General features: G+C 40.3%; 1 protein-coding gene across 37 annotated transcripts in view; it reads left to right on the top strand.

Moving 5' to 3' along the window:
• NRXN2 (neurexin 2) overlaps window positions 1-24,969 on the top strand; it is a 724,697-nt gene that overhangs the window by 579,428 nt on the left and 120,300 nt on the right. For all 37 annotated transcript variants that reach the window (XM_069738695.1, XM_069738707.1, XM_069738688.1 and 34 more), the window contains one exon: window positions 562-743. In XM_069738695.1, coding sequence (XP_069594796.1) covers window positions 562-743 — 182 coding nt within the window. The remainder of the gene's footprint in view (window positions 1-561; window positions 744-24,969) is intronic.

The raw sequence follows: 24,969 nt of genomic DNA, 5'->3' as shown, positions 1-24,969 counted from the left end.
AACCCGATATTTACCATGGTTACAAGTGAACACATCTCTGGATCGGCGTCACACACGCCGATCCAGCGATGACAGCGGGTGATCAGCGACCAAAAAATGGTCCTGATCATTCCCCAACGACCAACGATCTCCCAGCAGGGGCTTGATCGTTGGCCGCTGTCACACATAACGAGATCGTTAGCGGGATCGTTGCTACATCACCAAAAGCGTGACGTTGCAACGATATCGTTAACGATATCGTTATGTGTGACTCCAGCTTTAGTTTGCTTACTGTAAGTGATATCTGTAACTTGTGTGTAACCCCTTCTCATATACAGCACCATGGAATCAATGGTGCTATATAAATAATAATAATAATCTTTAAGGATATGTGCCTTGTCTTTACAGAAGTTAATTCTTCTTACCTGTCAATAGGTACATTTTTAGTGGAATTGTGAAGTGAGTTATGTTTCTTCCTTTATGACTATATTACACATTGTATTATTTTCCCAGCACATTGACAATTATTAATTATGGCTCAGTAATGGATGTACCTTCAGCTTCTCTCCTCTTCTCTTTTAGCTGGTACCACATATATATTTGGAAAAGGGGGAGCACTGATAACATACACCTGGCCTCCAAATGATCGGCCAAGTACAAGAGCTGATCGGCTTGCAGTTGGCTTCACCACACAGCAGAAGGATGCAGTCTTACTTCGAGTGGACAGTGCTTCTGGTTTGGGAGACTACTTGCAACTACACATAGTAAGAAAATATTATTTTTCATATATTGATAATGTTACTGCTTTTACTATGTATTGACTGTCTCTCTCTCACTGTACTGCCCATTTTAAATGGTCACTGTTGTCCTAAAAATCTTTTCAAAAATCAAGAGTGCAAGCGTCTATAAGAAACCTTTTGCACTATGTCTTTTCAGAAAAATGTGTTTTTTTTTCTCCATTTATGAGCTACTTCTTTCCATGCTACCTCCTGAACTCATCAAACCACTTTAAAAAACAGTCCTCAAGTCATTGAGGTGTCAGTTTACACCTCCTCCTATCCATGGAGAGGGGGAGTTGGAAGGAGGAGTGAGAAGCACACCGCGCAGTGAGAGACAAAGCATGCGCAGGCAGATTATGCTGCAGCTTCTAGCAAAATTTACTTTACTTCAGTGCTGGATTCACATCCACACAGAGCAGTACTGTTCTATAACGTCTTCCGTTCTGCTGCTGCTTCTGTTTATATGCTATAGAGGCAGAAGTTCAAGAATCCATTTGTGTGTGTGCTGCTTATAGGAGACACCTGGTATCCACCCAATAGCTCAGAGAGAACTGAAACGAAAAATGAGCCTATAGAGGAGAAACCTAATCAAAAATGTAGAATTTGAGTCATATAATGGTGTTATCATTCATGCAAGTTCTGAAAAGCTAGCTGTAATGACAGATACAATTTCTTTCAAATTCTTTGTTAAATTTATTGGATGCCATGACTGAAGTGAAAAAGGAAACATATTGTAAATGGGAATATTATAGATGAGGGGGAGAGAAGGTGATAAATGGTAAATTATCATCTATCTGACAACTATCTGGGACCAAAAAAGACACTTACAACCATTACTGCCTTGAGGACTAAGAGAGCCTGTCCCATCCCTGTCCCGATCTTCCATTAACATGCAGCTTATAATATCTAAATATTCATATTTACCGCGGGGCGGATCAGCCCCCGGTCAGATAACTGCTGACATTTCTGTAATATGCACGGTATAGCTGGCTTAAGACACAACTAACCAAATATGAGCGGTTATAAAAGATAGTGATAGCTGGAAGATTCTTTAAAAAAAAAATCATTGAATACTATTAATATTATTTCCCCATGAGCAGATGTATCTATGAACTACCAGACTTTTACTTAAGTATGGTTAAGTTGAACATCTGTGTGGTTTGGAAACTACAATGTCTAGATATTCAATTTCTGTAGAAGAGATTTACTACACTTACTACATTATCTTAAGTGTAACTGAACTTTTTGATATTTTGGAGATAGCCTCAAAGCTAAAACCAGGAACGCTCCTCTCCTGTACAAGCCTATAGCGGTGTATAAGTCTATAGACTTTCCTTCTAGCTCGTACATTGCCATGCATTTACCGATGCAGGAGCTGAGTGCTTCTCACCCTGTTTAAGTGATCAGTAGGGGTCTCAGAACCCATCACCCACTGATCTACAGGACTTTTAAGAGGCTGCAATATATTAAAAATCTTCCAAAAGTTTAAGACCTCCTCCAGAAGTCTGAAATTAGCTATTTTTGTTTTTCATCACTGAGCTGGATCAGATTTTCAACAGAATTTGGTCAAAGTGGCAGTTTTATCCAAGAGTAATTTTTTGTATGCCCAAAATAAAAATTGAAAGTTGGCCTCATTCACACGTCTGGTTATCTCACGTACGAGAAAAATGGACTAATTATTTTGATCAAAAACAAAAAAATTGGCGGCTGACAGCACAACTGACAAAAACGGATGCCCGTCCTATTTCCACTGGACCCAAGTGGAAGAGTACATACCATGAGTTAAAGTGAAGGACAGCATCCAATCCAGGTGAAAAAAATTCCTCTTTATTGTGCCATAAATGCGATGTTTCAACCTCAAGGATCTTTCTCAAGTATACTCGCATTTATGGCACAATAAAGAGGAATTTTTTCACCTGGATTGGATGCTGTCCTTCACTTCAACTCATAATTATTTTGATCAGACTTTGATCAGATTTGGGTCAGAGTTTGGTCCGAGTGCTATAAGTTTTCCTCATACATGGAGAAAAAAAAAGTTTCTCCCCCTTTAACAGCTGTGACAATCTGTGAAACTCAGATTGCACTCGGAAGCGACCCAAGTTTTTTCACTGACCCATAGACTTGCATTGTCGATTATGATCTGGATCAAAATCAGACTTGTTTTCGCGGACCGTTCAATTCGTGAAACATCACGGACAGGTGAATGGTCCTATAGACTAAACAGGTACGAGTGATATCCATGAAATGCCCGACTAGCACTCGTATGAGAAAATCAGGCATGTGAATGAGGCCTTAGTGTTAAAAATGGACAAAACATGGACTATACATTGATGTCAATGTGAGTTGTCACTGATTTCTCTCTGACCCACAAGCTTCTGTGGATGACTTTTTGTTTCGAAACCTGGATCAGAAAGGATATGTAAACAGTTCCATATACTATGGTGGGTGTTTGTTCTAGCCGTGAAAAACACAACTACAGCATTTACGTGAAAAACAGAGGAGACCTAAACCAAGTGGTTTCCATTTTTCCTTTTTTATTCTCATTTCTTTCAATAAATTACTGCGCATCTTTTTCCACTTCTCCCAAGACTTTCGAACAACAGTTTAGTAATATTTATTTTAACAAAAATGCAATTACAGTCACAGCAAAATTGCTTGTTGATGTACCATTTAGTAGTATCTATGAATATATGCCTGGCAATGTCCAAGCAGAACTTGATGCCTGCCAAGAGTTTACGGTTATGATGATCACAGATGGGTTTGTAGACGGGGTGTTGGTAAAACTACCTACATTAATAAAGTTCAAAAGGCCAATTGTACAGCAATTGATCATGCCGTTTAGTGGATCTGTATGTGGAGGTTTATCTTTATTCTAGAATGAAGCATTTGTGCCCTAAATCGTGGGAGGGATCGAGTCTTGTGCATAGTTCAAGTACAGAATTTAATCACTCTAATTACTTCACCCCTTAATGAATCACCCCCTAAGTGTTTATGTAAATTTTGCAATAATTGCCTGATTAACTCGAAATACAGTGATATGTAATAAGCAGTTGGGATATGGGAATGAATCATGGTACAAATGAATTTTAACTACGTATTTTATGATTTTCATAATAAATTAAAATGAATGTGAATTTTTGCCATCATGATGGCAAATTAGCTTCCAGTATTAGCCATAAAAAAAATTATTTGAAGAATTTGGATATTTTGTGGCTGCATGAGAGATATCTGCTTTGCTGAAAATTTACAGGATATAAGAACGGTTTTACCTTAAAGCAAGCAATGGTGTGTGTGCGTGCCAAAATGTCAGTATTCATGAGGATGCAAAAGTTTACATTGCCACTGGCAGAAGAAAACCAGCCCTTGTTAAATTTGACTTAAGTGCATGAATGCACCTGGTGTTTCGCATTCATCTAACTAAAATTTTTCATTTTGTGGATGAGCTTTAACATTTTTTTTTTATAAATGAGCGTAGATATAGATCATGAGTTCTAAGAATAGTAATGTGCTTGGTAATAATTAATCATATTGTCTATAATGTCTCTTAGCCCAAAATACATAAGGCCCGATTCATAAAGACCGATGTTGCTTACGTCTTTCTTGATGAGGGGGTGTTCTGGAGTCAGACGTTCTTGATTCTTGAAAAGATGCATGATTTAACAAGTTGTGGCACCCTGCCCCAAGTTGGTATACGTGCAACGTGTAGGAACATGTTCACACCGGGCATTAAACAGACAAAACTTAAGGGAAACAAGCTTGAACACTTTCTTTTACATCAAAAACAATGTTTACCAAGTCCCCTATTTTATGTATATGCACCATTACTTTGTACTTACAGAAGGGTTTTTGCTCATTTTTGTTTCAATCTTAGGTTTTGCCATTTTGATTATGCTGGGAAAAACTGGCGTGACAACGCCAAGAGTTGCAAGGTTTTTGTGTTTTTTTTTTTGCACCTAAATTTGGCGACTTAGCAAAGCTTTTACACCAGAATTCTAGCTTTGATGAATCAGACCAATAGAATAAATAAAAAAATGAGAATAGTGTCACCAAGAGCTGCCTAATCCAATGTTCAAACACAGGTATTTGGCGACGCCTGGGTCTTACAGGCTGAAAACAAAAAGCCTTTTCTGACCTGTATCTGTAAGAATTGTCTCTGTTAGGATTGGTTGGGATATCATAAAAACAAACCTGGTTTAGAACCCTCCAAAATATGTTTTCAAAATCAAGTCTCTTATTCTATGTCGGAACTCAATTTTTTTTTGTTTCTTTTCGATGAGCATTTGGTTTGTGACTTTGATATCGAAGCGTCATCACAAAAATAAAATATGTACAGTATTGTCATGTTACTTTTTATTGTTGATTCGAAAGAAATTTTCAAACAAATGAAAAAATGACTTTTTGAAATTATTTGGAAATTGAGAACCATGGTTTCTGAACGATGAAAACTTAAATAAATAGATAAATATTCCCAGAAATGGCCGTCTAGCCAAAAGTTTTTCGAGGACACAAGTTCCTTCATCCAGAAAATCATAAACATCCCAGAAGAGCATCCAAAGGACTGCAGGTTCTTTAACCTCGGATAATGTCAGTTTAATTCATAACTTTTATAATAAAGATGTCTCCACAAAATAGAAATGATGGGGAGAAAAGCAAAGCAAGAAACAAACCTATCAAAGAGTATTAACAATTCTGTAAAAGCGAACAAGCTAAATTTCCCCAATGTTATAGAGAGCCTTGAATTAAAATTACCGGATTATTTTTGATAAAAAAAAAATAATAAATTGATATATTTAATTATAATATTGGAGGGGGTGCACATACTTTTTTGATATCTGCAGATTATTGTTTTGCTCCTTTAAGGTGTCTCCCCAAAATTATAAATTATATCACCATTGATTGCAAGGGGATCAACAATCTTCAGAATGCAAAACAATATACAGAATGGATAGTTAAAGTACTGCACAATCCTTTAACCCCTTCCTAATTGAATGATTTTTTTTTTATTTTGATTTTTTTTCTTCCAAGAGCCATAACTTTTTATTATTCTTCTATCCACATAGCTTGTTTTCTGTGGGACAAGATATATTTTTGAATGGTTCTATTCATTTGCAGTTGAAAACAGGAAGAACATTCAAAATGATTAAACAGACACACAAAACTGTTTTGGGGGGTTTGATTTTACAGTGTTCATTGTGAAATACACAAATACCTGGCAGTGTGATTTTCCAGGACCGTTGGAATACAGTGAGACCAAACTTGTACATTATTTTTTTTATTATTTATCTGTCTAAAAAAAAATTCAACAATTCGTCAAAAAATAATATTGCTGGTTTCTGATACCTGTAACGCTTTAATTTTGTGGGTTGCTGGAGCTGTCTGAGGGTTTTCTTTGTGCCCTGAGCTATTGATTTTATTGATACAATATTTTTTATATACATGTCATTTTGATTACTTCTTATTGCATGCTTCCATTTTGATCTTTTTTCTCATTACGCCATTTATCGATTGGATCAATTAATTTTATATTTTGATAGATCAGAATTTTATGGACGTAAGACATTGTTGGTGACAGTTGAGGAGTTGTCCGCAGCAGATCTCAGCTCCACTTGCTGCTGTTAAAAGCAGATTCCGGCTGTGTATCACAGCCAACATCTCGCATCAATGATGCAAGCTTAGTTTAAGCCTGCACCAAACACTGGGTCCCGACATGTTACGACATCGTACGTGGAAGTTACATTTTTTTTCCTAGATAACTAAGTTTCAAGTCACCGGCTATGCAGGGAACTTTTTATTCTAGTTGCCCTTAGAGCTGGTGTTCGGGAACACCGCAGTGCAGGCAAGTTGCTAGAGTTGCCTTTTTATCTTCGATCTATGGATTGGCGAGAGTTCTAAAGGTTGGTCCGTTATCATGTTGTTGTTACATATGCCATAGAATTATATGATGAGAATATTCCTTTAGATAAAAGCAATGTATGCATTCACTTTGACTAAAAATAAATTTAGTTTCCAAAATATCAACCGTTTGGTCTGACATAATGTTGGACTTGCCAACCTTCAAAACTTTAGAAAAACAAGGAGGTCTTCCAATACAAGAACATTTTTTTCTTCAAGGGAATCGCTGATCTTGAGTGAACTTTTACTCTAGTTGTCAAGAAAACTCGAGGGAAGACATCTTGTTCAAGATCCATATGATTGTACATCCAGACTGAGAGTTAAGGAAATGGAAGAAGAATATGTTAATGTCGGCATTGGCTGTGGTTATGTCTGGTCAGCTCTTTGGACATTAAGGATATTTGTACTCATGAGCCCTTCTCTAGGGAAATCTTGATGATAAATGGAGCGATCTGCCAGTGTTTCCGCTACTATATATTTTCGGATGGATATGTCATTTGTAGGTTCCCATTTACTGCACTGCATCTTTCTCTTTACGTGAAAATGGTGGAAATGCTAAGAGCAAGCAAGTGCACACGGGACATTTACGCTGCAAACCACCAAAATCCGAAAAAGGTACATTTTTTTGCAAAATTGCTGCAGTTAATCTAAATGTAAAATCAATGGTAATATTCATATCGCTGGTGAATTTGCACTGTGGATATTCTCTGCAGCGAGTGCATAAAAGGTCTTAAAATCTCATTCAGCCCTGTTCCTCTAATGTGCAGCAGATGTCCACTTTCCCTAATAATGCTACCATTTCCCTGAAATCTAAAGTGAGAATTCGCCACATTCCCTGAGCTGTGAAAGCCTCGACATGTGTGCCCTAGATTGCATGGGATTTATCAGTTGTGATAGATGAGCTGTATGCTATCTGTACATCTAACATATAGATTTCTTGGAAGAACCTCATACGCAAATTGATCCACAGGGCTGATTATGGATCAGATCTTAGAGTAACACCATATTACACTGCTTATTGGATAGATGCGGTCTACAGTACATGAAAGGACAAAATATATATAAACTTGAGCTGTTAATATTAGTATTCATATGTATGGAGATGTATATACAGTGGGGAAAATAAGTATCTGATACACTGCCGAGTTTGCAAGTTTTCCCACGTACCAAGAATGGAAAGCTTTGTGATTTTTATCGTAGTTATAATAATAATTTTTATTTATATAGCGCCAACATATTCCGTAGCGCTTTACAAATTATAGAGGGGACTTGTACAGACAATAGACATTACAGCATAACAGAAATACAGTTCAAAACAGATACCAGGAGGAATGAGGGCCCTGCTCGCAAGCTACAAACTATGAGGAAAAGGGGAGACACGAGAGGTGGATGGTAACAATTGCTATAGTTAGTCGGACCAGCCATAGTGTAAGGCTCAGGTGTTCATGTAAAGCTGCATGAACCAGTTACCTGCCTAAGTATGTAGCAGTACAGACACAGAGGGCTAATACTGCATAAAGTGTATGAGAACATGATGCGAGGAACCTGATTATGTTGTGTTTTTTTTTTTTTAAATAGGCCACACAGGGATCGTTAGGTTAATGCATTGAGGCGGTAGGCCAGTCTGAACAAATGAGTTTTTAGGGCACGCTTAAAACTGTGGGGATTGGGGATTAATCGTATTAACCTAGGTAGTGCATTCCAAAGAATCGGCGCAGCACGTGTAAAGTCTTGGAGACGGGAGTGGGAGGTTCTGATTATTGAGGATGCTAACCTGAGGTCATTAGCGGAGCGGAGGGCACGGGTAGGGTGGTAGACTGAGACCAGAGAGGAGATGTAGGGTGGTGCTGAGCCATGGAGTGCTTTGTGGATAAGGGTAGTAGTTTTGTACTGGATTCTGGAGTGGATGGGTAGCCAGTGTAATGACTGGCACAAGGTAGAGGCATCGGTGTAACGGTTGGTGAGGAATATGATCCTGGCAGCAGCATTCAGGACAGATTGGAGCGGGGAGAGTTTGGTAAGAGGGAGGCCGATTAGTAGAGAGTTACAATAGTCCAGACGAGAATGAATAAGTGAAACAGTAAGAGTTTTTGCAGAGTCGAAAGTAAGAAAAGGGCGAATTCTAGAAATGTTTTTGAGATGCAGATAAGAAGAGCGAGCCAGTGATCGGATGTGGGGGGTGAATAAAAGGTCAGAATCAAGGATGACCCCAAGGCAGCGGGCATGTTGCTTTGGAGTAATGGTGGACTTACACTTCAACCATCTTTTAAAAAATCCAGAAAATCATTGTTTGATTTTTGCATAACTAAATTGAACTTTATTGCATGAAATAAGTATTTGATACACTAGAAAAACAGAACGTAATATTTGGTACAGAAACCTATGTTTGCAATTACAGTGGTCAGACGTTTCCTGTAGCTCTTGACCAAGTTTGCACACACTGCAGCAGGGATTTTTGCCTACTGCTCCATACAGATCTTCAGATCTTTCAGGATTTTAGGCTGTCGCTGGGCAGCTTTGAGTTTCAGCTCCCTCCAAAGATTTTCTATTTGGTTCAGGTCTAGAGACTGGCTAGGCCACTCCAGGACCTTGAAATCCTTCTTAAAGAGCCACTCCTAGTTGCCCTGGCTCTTTATTTTAGGTCATTGTCATGCAGGAATATTCAATCCTCTTACTGAGGGAAGGAGGTTGTTGACCAAAATCTCACGATAAATGACCCCATCCACCCTCCCTTCAATATGGTGCAGTCATCATGTCCCCTTTTAGAAAAGCACCCCCAAAGTATGATGTTTCTACCACGATGCTTCCCAGTTGGGACAGTGTTCTTGGGGTTGTACTCATCCTTCATCTTCCTCCAAACATGGCGAGAAGAGTTTATACCAAAAAGTTCTATTTTGGTCTCATCTGACCACATGACCTTCTCCCTTGCCTCCTCTGGTTCATCCAGATGTTCATTGGTGAACTTCAAATGTGTCGGGACATCTGCTGGCATGAGCAGGGGAACCTTACATGCCCTGCAGGATTTTAATCCATGATGGCGCAGTACTAACGGTAATGTTTGAGACTGTGGTCCCAGTTTTCTTCAGGTCATTGACCAAGACCTCCTGTGTAGTTTTGGGCTGATTCCTGACCTTTCTCAGAATCATCCTTACCCCACAAGGCGAGGTCTTGCATGGAACCCCAGGCCGAGGAAGCTTGACCGTCATTTTGGGTTTCTTCCATTTTCTATTAACTGCCAACAGTTTTTGCCTTCTCACTAAACTGCTTGGCTATTGTCTTGTAGTCCATTTCATTCTTGTGCAGGTCTACAATTTTGTCTCTAGTGTCTAGTGACCGCTATTTGGTCTTGGTCATGGTGGAGAAGGTTGGAGTGTGAATTTTTGCTGGTTGGATGATCAAATACTTATTTCATGCAATAAAATGCAATTTCATTGTGTAAAAATCATACAATATAATTTTCTGTTTTGTATTTTTAGATTCTGTACCTATGATAAACATTACAGACCTCTCCATTCTTTGTAGGTGGGAAAACTTGCAAAATCGTCAGTGTATTAAATACTTATTTTCCCCACTGTTCTTAGATGTTTCTGGAAGTTCTCTGACAATCAACATAATATAACTATCACAAGGGTGAAACTTCATGTTATTATTATTGCCAGTGTTTTCCAAAACCAGTATTGTCTTCTTACAGACAACAAACTTCATTAAAACTGTTAATTAAGGATGGTCTAATTGATTCTAACTAATCCAAATTCAATTACAATTTGTGCATTCTAGCAAATCCAAATTTTGGGGAATTCGATTTGCAAGAATTCAGGAAAGCGGTGGCCAACATTTTCTTGGATTCATATAGACAGTGAAAGGTTTTAAAAAAATAATAATAAATAAATACTCACATAGCCCATCATCTGTCCCTGCTACCACCACTCCCCATCAGTTCTGCATTGACTTCCTCTAAAACCCTTCAAGCCAGTTCCAGAATCGTAGAGTGAAGAGGAGACTGGTTCCGGCACAGGGGCATGGACCTAGAAGACAACAAAGCACCAGCTGAGATATGCGGCGGCAGGCAGAGTTGAGGACCTTGGTGATTTAAAAAAAAAATGTTTTTATCCCTTTTTGACCAATATGTTTAATATGCTTTGGGGTCGGGAGACCTCAGAGCATAATAAATGGCTTTTTTCATGGCAACCGGGACTCATTTCCCAATTTGAGAAAATTTGTAAAACCTGAATTATGGCCAATTCACTCATCAAATGTAGATAGGTATCTGGTTTAGTGTTAAGGTGAACAATCAAGTTAGGTTGAAGTGGGTCAATATTTGGACAAGCATTGCACAGCCCATCATATGGTAATGATCTTTATTAGTGATGAGCGAATATACTCGTTACTTGAGATTTCTCGAGCATGCTCGGGGGTCCTCCAAGTATTTTTTAGTGCTCGGAAAATTAATTTTTCTTGCCGCAGCTGAATGATTTGCATCTGTTAGCCAGCATAAGTACATGTAGGGATTCCCTAGCAACCAGGCAACTCCCACATGTATTTATGCTGGCTAACAGATGTAAATCATTCAGCTGCGGCAAGAAAAACTAAATCTCCTAGCACTAAAAAATAGTCGGAGGACCCCGGAGCGTGCTCGAGAAATCTCGAGTAACGAGTATATTCGCTCATCACTAATCATTATACCAACATATTTTAGTCCATATTGGTCATTACAGTCATTCAAACTGACATAGGCAAAGGACAAAGACAAAACAAGTGGAGCTCCATCGAGTAGAGGTTTTTGATAAATAAAGTGACTCTGAGGGTAAGCGGGAATTATCACTTTATGCTTATAAATGGTACAACTCAATCTGAAACCTTGTAAAGAGTCACCCAATTGCTGCTCCTTTGATGGCAACCTTAAGTGTAGTAGAGAGTGGAGGAAGCACTGGACGTTGCTGGAAAAGATGACGGCTCGTATGTAGTAGAATGGTCACTTTATTGAGGCCATGCGTTTCAGCACAAAGAAGGTGCCTTCATCAGGTGCTGAAATGCGTAGCCTCAATAAAGTGACCGTAGTTTTTACCTATGAGCCATAATTTTTTCCAGCAGCACAAAATGATTCCGGGTTTTTCCTTTACATCCTGTGGATGAAGGATAGACCTTATTTTTTGAAAATGTTGCTGTAGCATGTTTTTGCAAGGTTCTAGTATGAACTATTGACTGTCAAAAATTTTGAACAGCTGACTTCTCTCCAGATAATGCCAGTCTGTCATCAATTGACCAAAACCATTGTTCAGTGAGATCCAGGAACCAGGGCACCAGACATCCACCTTTTGGTAATTTTATTAGTGCAAAAAAATGACAACATTTAGGCCACTTAGAGCCTTTATCAAGCCATAGAAAAAAAGATATGCAGTTGACCAAATCCATTGTCCAGTTTGGATCAAAATTGGCCATTTTGATCATCTTTACACCATTATACAGTTAGGGCCAGAAATATTTGGACAGTGACACAATTTTCGCGAGTTGGGTTCTGCATGCCACCACATTGGATTTGAAATGAAACCTCTACAACAGAATTCAAGTGCAGATTGTAACGTTTAATTTGAAGGGTTGAACAAAAATATCTGATAAGAAATGTGTACAATTCCTACATTTTCTTACAAACACTCCACATTTTAGGAGGTCAAAAGTAATTGGACAAATAAACATAACCCAAACAAAATATTTTTATTTTCAATATTTTGTTGCAAATCCTTTGGAGGCAATCACTGCCTTAAGTCTGGAACCCATGGACATCACCAAACGCTGGGTTTCCTCCTTCTTAATGCTTTGCCAGGCCTTTACAGCCGCAGCCTTCAGGTCTTGCTTGTTTGTGGGTCTTTCAGTCTTAAGTCTGGATTTGAGCAAGTGAAATGCATACTCAATTGGGTTTAGATCTGGAGATTGACTTGGCCATTGCAGAATGTTCCACTTTTTGGCACTCATGAACTCCTGGGTAGCTTTGGCTGTATGCTTGGGGTCATTGTCCATCTGTACTATGAAGCGCCGTCCAATCAACTTTGCAGCATTTGGCTGAATCTGGGCTGAAAGTATATCCCGGTACACTTCAGAATTCATCCGGCTACTCTTGTCTGCTCTTATGTCATCAATAAACACAAGTGACCCAGTGCCATTGAAAGCCATGCATGCCCATGCCATCATGTTGCCTCCACCATGTTTTACAGAGGATGTGGTGTGCCTTGGATCATGTGCCGTTCCCTTTCTTCTCCAAACTTTTTTCTTCCCATCATTCTGGTACAGGTTGATCTTTGTCTCATCTGTCCATAGAATACTTTTCCAGAACTGAGCTGGCTTCTTGAGGTGTTTTTCTGCAAATTTAACTCTGGCCTGTCTATTTTTGGTATTGATGAATGGTTTGCATCTAGATGTGAACCCTTTGTATTTACTGTTATGGAGTCTTCTCTTTACTGTTGACTTAGAGACAGATACACCTACTTCACTGAGAGTGTTCTGGACTTCAGTTGATGTTGTGAACGGGTTCTTCTTCACCAAATTAAGTATGCGGCGATCATCCACCACTGTTGTCATCCGTGGACGCCCAGGCCTTTTTGAGTTCCCAAGCTCACCAGTCAATTCCTTTTTTCTCAGAATGTACCCAACTGTTGATTTTGCTACTCCAAGCATGTCTGCTATCTCTCTGATGGATTTTTACTTTTTTTTCAGCCTCAGGATGTTCTGCTTCACCTCAATTGAGAGTTCCTTTGACCGCATGTTGTCTGCTCACAGCAACAGCTTCCAAATGCAAAACCACACACCTGGAATCCACCCCTGACCTTTTAACTACTTCATTGATTACAGGTTAACGAGGGAGACGCCTTCAGAGTTAATTGCAGCCCTTAGAGTCCATTGTCCAATTACATTTGGTCCCTTGAAAAAGAGGACGCTATGCATTACAGAGCTATGATTCCTAAACCCTTTCCCCGATTTGGATGTGGAAACTATCATATTGCAGCTGGGAGTGTGCACTTTCAGCCCATATTATATATATAATTGTATTTCTGAACATGTTTTTGTAAACAGCTAAAATAACAAAACTTGTGTCACTGTCCAAATATTTCTGGCCCTAACTGTACATGCCAACCCTCACCCTTAACAATCTGATTATTGAATGTCTCATCCTGGCTTGGAGCAACTAAGATTTTTGTATGTTATCTCAGTTCTTCAGCTGCAATGTATCCAACTGATCCTTCATCAGAGAAAGTCCTCTCCTGTTTGCAGATTGGACATTTTTTGAAGTTACCATAATCGTTCTACCTGTAAAAGAAACAACTGATCTTTTTCCCCCAAAAAAAATGTCTTCACTGAAGTGGAAAAAAGTTCCCGACAAATTTAATATGCTGTCTGTCAATTATTTTGATGAAGACGTAAAAGTAAACTGATAAGCAAGTTCGATATGTCTACACATCAGATTTGATTGATGCATTGTCTGCAGTCGTGTTGTTAGTGGAAATACAACATCAACTAATATGTCAAATGACAATTAGGTTATGATGTATCATAGACATTGGGGAACCTCAAGCTTTTAAATACTCCAAACACATAATATGTCAAGGACAAGACCTGACTAATAAAATTAAGTCAAATCATTGAGTTATTTTGTCAACAGTCGACACCGATACTAACTGGTATTACTGGTGAGAAAATGTTACTTAAATATAAATGGATACTCTTCCATAGTTAAATAGCATAAAAAATAATATAAAAAAATATTAAATGTTTTTAACTGATATTGTATTTCCAAGAATAGGTTCATGTTTAAAGCCTGATTCAAATGCAAGTTGTTGGGGGGTTTTTTGGACTATTTTTCACCCATTTTTTGGGATATTTGTCCTTTTTTCATAATCCGTGTGGCTTCCATTTTCCTTCATCTGATAAAAAAGTACAATTTTCAAGCTTCCCTTTTCAATTGAATAGTAAAAAGAAAAAAAACAACAGCATTTAAATAACTCATCCATGTGCTACCCTATTTTGTTTGTAGACTCCAAATCAGACGAAAAACTGATATATTTTTTTTCCCCCCGGAACGACTGCAAAAAAAACCCAACAAAAAAACAAAGGAACAAGTGAACATGTGCAAGGAATCTAATAGGAATGTGATCTATTTCGATAGAAGACAGATAAAATATGTGCCTACATGAACATATATGCCAACCACTGCTGTTACACCCAATAGAAAGGAATCCTTTTTTTTTTATACTGAAATAAAGTATTTTAACTAGAAACTGCAATCTGTCCCACTGTAAAAGTTATAGTATAATGCGGTAATACACTGCTGTCGCAAAAATTCTAATATTTTCTTGTTCTTTATTAAGCCAATGCTGTTAAACAATATGGACACATCGGGAGCATTTTTTTTTACTTCTATACGTCTGTTTTTGGCAATTTTCTTCCAGTTGGGTTCCATCAATATTTTTGCACCATTTCCTGCAGTAGTCACTGTGCTGCACTGTCTTTTGCTGGCTGCAGAGTGAGTTGATTGAGTATCAGTGAGATTGTCTTATGATGACAGTTCATAAATCATCTTTTCCTTCTTCTGAGCTCCTCTCAGCTGGTTTACACAATGTTCAGATCAACTTTCATGTGATGCTGTTATAAACACCACTATGTTCTTTCGGAAGTCTTTGATCAGCCACCAGATGATGGCTTTACCAAAGCAGCCGTCAGGGCTGGCGCAATTGTACAATACTTTGGGAATGTTTTGATGCTCGTTCATTGTTATGCCATGTATTAGTGTTAGTTTTGGTTAATAGGGGATGGCTTTATAGGGTGCATTTTTGGTGCATGTAACTTTAGTACCTTGGTTAAGTATCGATGCGCCATGTACTGACATTAATTTTGTCCACCAGTATGTCGGGCTCTTTTAATGCATATTGTAAGTATTCTGCTGTATGAAATGTATAATACTGTCCAGATACTATTACTACTTTACAAAAACATAATGACTCCATGGCCGTTATTGCCATACATGCTACAGTTTCACAACTGGAGCTGATACTATTTTTATCCAATATCTTCATGAATTATTATGTAACACTAGTGTCCGAGTCTCTTCATGGCGCCTCTACTTCCCCCCGGCAGGGATGCTGACTTTCTCGCTGCCCCTGCCGCTCTCCGGTTGCTGTATCTCGGAAACTGCGCATGTCGCACAGGTCTCCAGGCAGCGCACTAAAGGCACGTGCTCCCCACATCTTAAAGAGGTTTACCTGTACCGGTACCTGAACCTGAAACCGCACCTGCGATACCTGAAACTGAAATAGCTCCAACGGTACCTAATCCTGATGCCACACCTGTGGTACCTGAACTTGAAGTTGCTCCAACGGTACCGATCCTGAAACCGTGCCTGCGGTGCCTGAGGCAAAAAACGGTCAGGTTGTGCCTGCACCAGAACCCGTGTTTAAGACCCGCATTATCTATACCTGCACCACTGTTGGTTTCACCTGAACCAGCTCCAATATCTGTTTCATCAGAATCCCGTCCTGCCTTGGACTCTGGGTCTGTGTCCACTGTCCTGACTCTTGGGGTCAGCTGCTACGGTACCGGGATCTGCCCTAGAGTGGCATCTGGCATCCACCTGTGGCTCAAGTCTATCCCCACCATCACTTAGATGTGCACCTCCAGGTTCTCCCTGGTCGGTGGCACAATGGCTTCATAATCCACCAGCGTGACAAATTATTTCTTCCGTTTGGAATTTGTGGATGCAGTGATTTGTTTCTGCATTTTTGTTGTTGATGCCAACATATTTATCCATTGTGGGAATCTTTTTTTTTTTTCCTAAAAATCAATGTAATTCATGTGATTCAAATTTTTCTAGTGTGACGTTATAGACTTGTGGTTTTGGTAGGAGTTGGTATTTGTTTTCAGTGCGGTAACTAATTAGTTGTCCACAAAAGATGTTCTACACCAGTATCTGGAAGGATGACTACGGAATAAATTAGTAATGCATGCATTTATCCTGTTTCCCAGATTGGCTTATTTTACATACATGTAAGCCAGGGCTGTGGATGAAATGCTGTTTGTGAATCAGTCATTGCTGCTCACGCTGACTAACAAAGGGAAGTCTGCCATCAGCTTAATTGTTGGACAGATGCTGCAGAAATGCATAGAATAGTGGCCAAACACAAGAGTAGACGGGCATTGTGGGGTAGAGGAAGATTAGCATCCTCTTTGTGTCTGTAACAGGATCTGCTTGCTGATTGGACGGTGACAGTGGGCATTCTTACCTCTTGGGCCACATTTTGCACCAATAATATGTCCATCCCTGTCTTATTCTGCTGGTCCTTTGTGTGCAGCTGCACATGCTCAGATGTACATCAGTTTAAAGGGGAATTTCACTGGATTTTTTTCATGTAAACTGAGAACCACCTCCAATTGGTACTACTCCGTTGATTCTGTAACAGGTTTTATTTCTCTTCTGTGCGCGTTTGTTCCAAAGTTATGCCCCCTTGTAACAATGATGCAACCAACTGAGTGTGTTCCATAGAACTTCTCTGTGGGCGTGGCCATGTTTTTATTGGCTGTCTACAGGAAAAAAGTAAACGCCCACAATGCTGTTCTGTTCTGTAGCATACACTCAGTGGTGGAAGGGACAGTATCCCACCATTATTTCCAGGGGGTATAACTTTGGAGCAGAGGGGCATTGAATAAAAAGAAAAACTTCCAGAATCAGTGGAGCAGCCCAAATTGGAGGAAATATTCAGCATTAATGAAAAAACCTAGTCAAAGGTCACCTTTAATAGATGATTGAAAAAAAAAACAACATTCATCTCAAATGTGTGAATTAAAGGGTTTGGTCACATTGATTTTATTTGAATAGTTGTGTTGGGGACTTTACTTTCTGTCACTCACTAAGTATTCCATGTTCTCCTTCCTCCCAGACAGCACAGCTCTCATGTTTTCAAAATGGCCGCTTATGGAGGAACACGTGACAAGACTTCCTCTTCCTGTTGGAAAAACCGCTTTTAATTGGAGGAGGCCGATGGTCAGATTTGGTCACGTGATCCAGAATCCAGGAGAGCTGTGGTGTCTTGGGAGAAAGGAGGAGGAGAACCTGTAATACCTATACATGTGTAAGTGGCACAAAATCGGGTCCCCAACGAATCTGTAAAATAAAAAAAATAAAAAACGGACAACCTCTTTGGTGGATGAGAGCAAGAATGGAGTGCATTGAAGGGTTGCAGGCAGAACGAAACAAAACCTCTCGGTGAGGGAATAACTACTTCACCCCACTCTGTCTATTAATAGTGCGTTGACCTACTCAAGAAATGACTACGAGGAGAGAAGTCGGGCAATATAAAATCCCTGCACTGAGATAACTATGGAAATGAATATTAGGGATATGGTTCCGAATCTGCTGATGGTAGATATGCTCCGGTCTCCTTTCATATTTTATAGATGCACGGGAGTATTGCCGCATAAAATTATAACGGCAAACTGCAGTTGTGCAGAATTATACGTAGCAATGTGTATACCGTTATTACAATCCAAGGAAAAATTAATATGGTAATGAAGTCTCTGACGATAAAATAACACACAAGAAAAAAAAACCATAAAATAATTTATAGCATGTTAGCTACTGATATTGTGAGAGCAGAGCTAAGTCCAACAGATTTTTCTTCTTCTAAATGTCCTTATACATGTCGACCGTAACCATGGAAACAAATAATAAAATGGATATCCCTGAACGAGTTCACTCTTTACATACCGGCCTCAAGATTTTTTTTTTTCCTAGCTAAATTATATTTAATAAAGCTTGATCTTTTTTTTTCTTTTTTATTACTATTAGATGTTTTTTTTTTTCTTCAAATATCCCTGGATAATGAATACTACTGATGTAATTTGCTTTCTTTCCTTTAATCATGCTTATAAAGCATTCCAGTTTCCATTATAGGCCTGATTTGCGGGCCAGTCAAGGTTTCCAGTGACTGACAGAGGGAGCCTCAGATCTTAAAATCAGTGATATGGCAAAATTATAAATAATAATAATAAAATGACAAAGTAAAATCGGTAATACGGCGAAATGATAAATAATAATAAAATGAGAAAAAGTCACCCAGAGTTTTCCTCCACCTCATTCAGAGGGCACAGTCACACGCCCGTGTAAATTGAATGGAGATGGGAATTCAGTGCACAGACAGGCCGGCGGCTCTCCCTACCAGAGCATGACTGCTTCATGTATTTCTATGATGCTGTCATGCTTGGTTCGGAAAAGCCGCCGGCCAGTCCGAGCATTGTGTTCCAATCTCGGTCTGATTTATACAGCCATCTGACTGAGCTAAGACATTCATATTTCACAGATACAAAACATATCCTTTATAAACCGTGGGACTGTTCACATGCCTATTTTTGATCCAAGTCATAGTCAATGTCGTCAATGCAAGTCAAGGGTGTACATGAAAAAAAAGTATAGTATATGCGAGCCAGCCATGTGCTGTCTGTTTTTTTTTTTTTTTTTTTTACTGTTTAATAGGCAGAAGGTTTGACCTTTTTTATTTTGAGAAAACGGATGCAACATTTGATGGTAAAAAAGGAAACGCGGACCAAAAACTGATGAAAATCTGATTCGGCACCCAATGAAAAAGAAAATCTGATGTCTGACCCATCCAGGTTTGAACTTCTGAAAGTGTCCAAGACATCGGAAGGATATCCTTTGAAGGGGTTGTACTAAGTTTGGATGTCATTCCTATCAATAGGATATGGGATAATTTTTCTATTCCTTGGGGACCTAACTGATCATGAGAATTGAAGCTCCATGTACCATGTCCGCACCTCTGCTCCATTCATCCTTTGTGAGACCACCAGAGATAGCTGAGGGAATCTGTCACCTGTTTTTGCTATCTAATCTTAGAATGATGAAGGGGCCAAGATCCTGATTCCAACTGTTTTCTCTGCTGCAGATCTAGCAGTGCTCTGAAGGCTGAGCTGTGTTTATTCCCACCCACACTACTGATTGGCAGCTTTCTGTGTTCACTGTGCATAGGCTGACAGCTGCTAATCAGTGGTAGGGGTGGGTTACACAGAGGAGTTGACTAGGAGGCACGAGACACCTAGTCCTGTAGTGATCATTTCTTCTTGATTAAAATTGTGATTCTATTTTTCTTTAACCAACACACAGCCTAGTAAGTAATAAATAATTGCAATCAGGCTTCAGTCCCTACATCAAGCTGTTGTCCGATTACATAGTAAAAACTTTTTTACGCATTCCCTTTTATAATTAATGGAATGGATTAAGAATTAAGTGGCTCCATTCACATGGGGCTCCGGTTTTCAGGAGTGATGTGAGGCCCAGTGTTTGTACCCCCACTGCTCCATTCGAGCCCCATTCTTTGGATCGAGGTTAGGTGAAAACTTCGAAGATTGCAATAACCTTTAAAAATTTAACATTTCTAACATCTTTATCTCACATTTATAAATCCTATCTTACAATAGAACTCAAAATTAATTTACCTTGTAAAAATCCCCCAAAATCATCAGTTTATGAAAATTTATAGCTCAACAAAATAGGTTCTTTCCAGAAAATAAAATTCCCATTTTACAAAATAATATTCATTGCCCTTGAGGAGCTGTTTCAACGGTATGGCATTTTGGATGGAATCAGCACTTAGCTTTTTCCTGCCTTCTTCATGAAAGTATTTATCTTAAATTGATGGGTATAAAATATTACTCGCTCTAATTAGCAAAATCTTTGACTTCTTTCATGTTAGATTTAATTCTAGATATACGATAAAGATGGGAAGAAATTTGATTTTTTTTTTTTTTCAAATGATATGCATTGATTTCAATGCCCAGGGCACAATTGGGGCCAAAGAACAAGTAACTTGGCCACGACGGCATTTATATTCTTAAATTATTTGCATTCACACTTATGAGTACTTAGAAAATGGTCAGTCAATACACTCCTCTTGAGGATGGCACACTTAATGAAACAATCAAAATATTTAAGTAGGATGAGTTCTAGGACTCGAGACAAGTACTGAGAATACCAAGGAGGTTCTTGATACAGAAAAAAACTGAGCTATTGTGTTTCATTTTTTCTTTATTCATTCTTGATTACTACTTAAGGAGCTGTTGAAACATTGCTTGCTCCCATCCAAATTCTCGTAGCAGACTTGTAAAATTGAATTGTTCCACATTTTTAAATTGCAATTTCTTAAAAAAAAAATATAGGGATTTTTGTGTACTCACCGTAAAATCCTTTTCTCCGAGCCATTCATTGGGGGACACAGACCGTGGGTGTGTGCTGCTGCCACTAGGTGGCTGACACTAAGTGATGCAAAGAAAGTTAGCTCCTCCCCTGCAGTATACACCCTCCTGCCGGCTCTCAGCTAACCAGTTTGGTGCAAAAGCAGTAAGAGATCAATAACAAAGTATAGCATGTCAAATTATAAAACAAACAGAAGGTAATAACAGGTTGGGAGCTGTTATTGAATGATTGGCTCGGAGAAAAGGATTTTATGGTGAGTACACAAAAATCCCTATTTCTCCTCCGCCTCATTGAGGGACACAGACCATGGGATGTCCCAAAGCAGTCCCTGGGTGGGGACAACATCAGGTCAGGTCCTGTGTTACCGCTACTTACATGTGCGCCACCGCAGCCTGCAGAGTCCGCATGCCCAGACTTACATTTGTGGAAGTGTGGGAATTATAGTGCTTCAAGAATGCATGCGGACTGGACGAATCCACAAGCTTGCAGGTGTGCTTTGCCGATGCTTGGTGCCTAGATCCCTCGATAGACAGGGAGATAGGCTGACATCTAACACGGAAGGACTCCTGGATGGTGAAACGAATCCACTAGGATAACATGGCTGATGAAACGGCTAAACCCTTCCTGTAACCATTAGGAAACCTTCTTATCATCAGGAAGCCCAAATAAAATGTTCGACATTCGGAAGGATGCCGTCCTCAATACATACCTACACAGAACACTCACTTCGTTGAGATTATGGGGAACCCATTCCGTAGACTGGAGCCAAAAGAGATGAGGGAAGAACGATGCCCTCATAACAGTGGGAGTACAATACCACCTTGGTAAGAAGGGACGGGGATGGCCTGAGGACAACCTTGCCTTGATGGTAATAAGGAAAAAAGTCTGAAAGAACAGAGCGGCAAGCTCTGAAGACTCATCAGGATGACAAGATCTCAGAGAAAAAAGGGCGACCTTCCCTGATCGTAAAGTCTGTCCGGATCAAAAGGAGTCTACTGTAAGACTCCCAGGACCATTAAGGTCCCAAAGATCTAACGGTAGGGAAGAACTACATGTGAAAACTCCCTGTTGCAAGAAGACGGAAAGATACTAGCTCTGCAAACAAAAAACTGATGTGGTCAGTGCGGATCCCCGGGGATCACTGGGGCCCTTTCTGCTTCCGAAAGGCTTTCAGAAGTAGTGGAAGAACCAGAGCATGCACTGCGAATGCTCTTGGATCTCGATGCCGAACCATGAACTCGAATACATTGGCGTTCAGTCTGGACGCCATCCGATCTACAACTGGAGAGCTCAAGTGAAGGCAGATCTGATAGAAGACTTCTGGGTGAAGTTCCCACTCACTTGAGGGGAACCCTGATGGCTGAATATGTCTGCCTCCCAGAGTTCTACTCCTGGGATATGTACTGCCGAGATCACCGAATGATAGATCTCAGCCCATCAGAGAATGTGAGGAACCTTGGCCATGGTGCCTGACCGTGGGTACCTGATAGATGATTAATGTATGGCACAGCCGTGGCATTATTCAATTGAATTTGGATGGGGTGACCTGCCAGAAGGCAGTGGACCTGCTGTAGGACTAGCCGTACCGTTCGGATCCCCAGAGCAATGATCGGGAGAAGAAGACTGGCATTGGTAGTCACCAATAACCATTGAACCGGGAGAAAGGCCCTGGATGAGGAAGGAGCTCAGAGACTACCCTCTGAAAGCCTGTTTGACTTGTTGTAAACGAGCGGAGTGAAGGAAACTGCTTCCATTGTCACAGCGTGGAGCTGGCACAGAGCGGGAGTCCCGACGGAGACCCCTTAGAGGTACAGGAAACGGACCGGGTGTAACAAGCCTCTTCTTGCCTCAGCACCTCTAGTATCTCCAGTATTTGATCAGACAGACAGGGTGGACAGCAGTGTGAGCAGCCTCTTCTTACCTCAGCACCCCTGGTATCTACAATATCAGATCAGATAGACATGGTGGACAGCATTGTGAGCAGCCTCTTCTTACCTCAGCACCCTGGTGTCTCCAGTATTAGATCAGATAGACAGGGTGGACAGCAATGTGAGCAGCCTCTTCTTACCTCAGCACCCCTGGTATCTCCAGTATTAGATCAGATAGGCAGGGTGGACAGCAGTGTGAGCAGCCTCTTCTTACCTCAGCACCCCTGGTATCTACAATATTAGATCAGATAGACGAGGGTGGACAGCAGTGTGAGCAGCCTCTTCTTACCTCAGCACATTTGTGTAACAAGACAGCTACTATTTTAATGTACTATGGTGGTTACTTCCGTAGACAAAATACCGTATATACTCGAGTATAAGCCGACCCGAGTATAAGCCGACCCCCTAATTTTGCCACAAAAAATTGGGAAAACTTATTGACTCGAGTATAAGCCTAGGGTGGAAATGCAACATTTACCGGTGAATTTCAAAAATAAAAATAGATAATTATTTCCCCATAGCTGTGCCATATAGTGCTCTGTACCGTTCATATTGCCCCATAGATGCTGCACAGATGCCCCATACAGTGCTCTGCACCGTTCATATTGCCCCATAGATGCTGCACAGATGCCCCATATAGTGCTGTGTGCCGTTCATATTGCCCCATAGATGCTGCACAGATGCCCCATATAGTGCTGTGTGCCGTTCATACTGCCCCATAGATGCTGCACAGATGCCCCATATAGTGCTGTGTGCCGTTCATACTGCCCCATAGATGCTGCACATAAATCTGTGCCATGGCCGCTGCTGCAATAAAAAAAAAAACACATACTCACCTCTCTTGATTGCAGCTCCCAGCGTCCGGTCCCGGCGCCTCCATCTTCCCGGCGCCTCTGCTCTGACTGATCAGGCGCCGCGCACACTATACGCGTCATCGCGCCCTCTGCCTGAACAGTCAGAGCGCAGACGCCGGGAAGATGGAGGCGCCGGGGAGATGGAGCGGCGCCCGGCGGCTGGAACGGGGACAGGTAAGTATGATATACTTACCTAGTCCCAGCGATCCTGACGCTTCCCGCCTTCCTCCCCGTCTTCTGTGCTGCAGCCTCTTCCTGTCAGCGGTCACCGGCACCGCTGATTAGAGAAATGAATAGGCAGCTCCACCCCTACGGGAGGTGGAGCCGCCTATTCATTTCTGTAATGAGAGGTCCCACGTGACCGCTGAAGAGGGGAAGAAGCTGCAGCACAGAAGCCTGTGGGACGGCAGGGACAGCGCGATGATCACTGGGACTAGGTAAGTATACCTCAGCGACCTCTCCCCCTCACCCGCCGACCCCACCGCTACCGTGACTCGAGTATAAGCCGAGAGGGGCACTTTCAGCCCAAAAATTTGGGCTGAAAATTTCGGCTTATACTCGAGTATATACGGTAAGTGTTATTTTATAATCACAGGTATAATGAGATTTTTTTTTAGATATTTTTCTATTCTTCGAGACCTCCTTTAATTAAGACTTCTGCACTAATTCTCAGGAATTAAATATAATCTGACCTTCAGATCTCTCCGGTTTCCATTGGTTTAAGGATCAGGAACCATGTGGCCAACTTTCAATAGTACTGAACTTGTGAAAGGCGGTAAATGGTTATCAAAAACCAGATTGTCATGCGTATTACGTTCATCTGGTTGAAAGCCTTTTGTCAACATACTCTATGCGCATGAAACAATTTATCTAATTTACTGATTTTATGATGGAAACCTCATTCTAGCATAATCTAAATTCGACAAACCTAAATATAGATTCATCAACGGAAAAGTGATTGAGAAGTGGTTCTGTAGCTAGAAAAAATGTAATTTATTTTCCCAAATTGCCTTTATGCCTCCTAGTAAAACTCAACTGCAATCTTGAAATATATTGTGAAAAACGTTTCATACAAACGATATACTGATTTACTGGAGATGTTGATTCACCCCCACAGCGGCTGAGCTTGATCCAAAATACCGCACAATGCTGCATTCAATCATGGATCCACCCCTATAGTTACCATAATTGTGGAAACAGCCTTTGCCGTTGTGCTACTTGACATTAGAAATTGTTTTTTGACAGCCATAGTCTTGAATTATTGAAATATTTGTGAGATTTTTTTTCTGCGC

This window comes from Ranitomeya imitator, chromosome 9, assembly GCF_032444005.1.
Source record: "Ranitomeya imitator isolate aRanImi1 chromosome 9, aRanImi1.pri, whole genome shotgun sequence".
Classification (NCBI taxonomy): Eukaryota; Metazoa; Chordata; class Amphibia; order Anura; family Dendrobatidae; genus Ranitomeya; species Ranitomeya imitator.
The sequence above is the reverse complement of the archived record's forward strand: the minus strand, read 5'-3'. Positions and strand labels throughout refer to the sequence as shown.